An 823-nucleotide genomic window follows, 5' to 3' on the forward strand; every position below is an offset into this window, starting at 1 on the left:
AGCCGCACCTCATTCTCTTACCCGATGGCGATCATGTCCACATCGTTTGTCTCGCCCGTGTTGAGGTGCAGCAGTGATGTCACATCATTTGGGGGCATGGCTGTACCTACGTTCCAGGTGACCACTGTGATGCTTGGGAGGACAAAGGAAGAATAGGCTAACATGGGGGCTTGGAGGGGTTCTCTGTACCCCTGTTTAGCCCCCAGCTCTGCCAAGGAAGCTTTTTGCTGGCAATAGAAGTAGCCAAGGCTGAAGCTTAGTCATGGCATATACACCAGGTCCTTAATTCCCATATGAGGGAGACAGGTCCTTGCCTCCAAGGCCCCCCAAGATCTGCACCTGAAATTCTAGAAATCAGCACAAAGAGCCCTTGTCTTCATCACCACCAGCTAACACAGGCAGGCTGGCACAGCAGGCAGGCTGCAAGACAGGGTGTCTCTGGAAAACCGCTTCCCCCCCTCTTCTCCAGGAAAGCTCAGGTTCCCGGGGAAAAGGACCCGGATCTCTGTTCCCAGCCCCTGCCAGCCACAAAGGCCAGGGCAGCACATGCGACAGCAGTGCTGCAGCCCCGCAGCGGTGTCCTTCACCAACGCAAAGCCACATCCATCACAACACATTAATGCCATTGCGCACGGGCACCAGCAAAGGGCCCGCAGGCTCTTTTGATAGTGACAGGAGGAGCCTCAGACACAAGGGACACGTTTCAATAGAGAAGGAGAGCAGCGCCACGCTAGCCCCAGTGCTCGGGGACAGCGGGGGTAGGTGGCACCCACTCTGCAGTCGATGTCTCTATCACGACATCCCCCACGAACAGTGGGTACCA

At 56.4% G+C, this 823-nt stretch overlaps 1 protein-coding gene across 7 annotated transcripts in view; it reads right to left on the reverse strand.

Moving 5' to 3' along the window:
- Window positions 1-281, reverse strand: part of INPP5J (inositol polyphosphate-5-phosphatase J) — a 19,505-nt gene extending 19,224 nt beyond the window's left edge. Inside the window, exon 1 of one of the 7 annotated variants that reach the window (XM_017746526.1) lies at window positions 22-278. In XM_017746526.1, the coding sequence (XP_017602015.1) occupies window positions 22-164 (143 nt within the window). In that variant the 5' untranslated portion in view covers window positions 165-278. Of the gene's footprint in view, window positions 1-8 lie in introns of all 7 variants that reach the window. The other 6 variants (XM_017746524.1, XM_017746525.1, XM_017746528.1 and 3 more) reach the window with 6 other exon arrangements.
- Window positions 282-823: the final 542 nt, after the last annotated feature.

This window comes from Corvus brachyrhynchos, unplaced genomic scaffold, assembly GCF_000691975.1.
Source record: "Corvus brachyrhynchos isolate BGI_N302 unplaced genomic scaffold, ASM69197v1 scaffold19, whole genome shotgun sequence".
NCBI lineage: Eukaryota > Metazoa > Chordata > Aves > Passeriformes > Corvidae > Corvus > Corvus brachyrhynchos.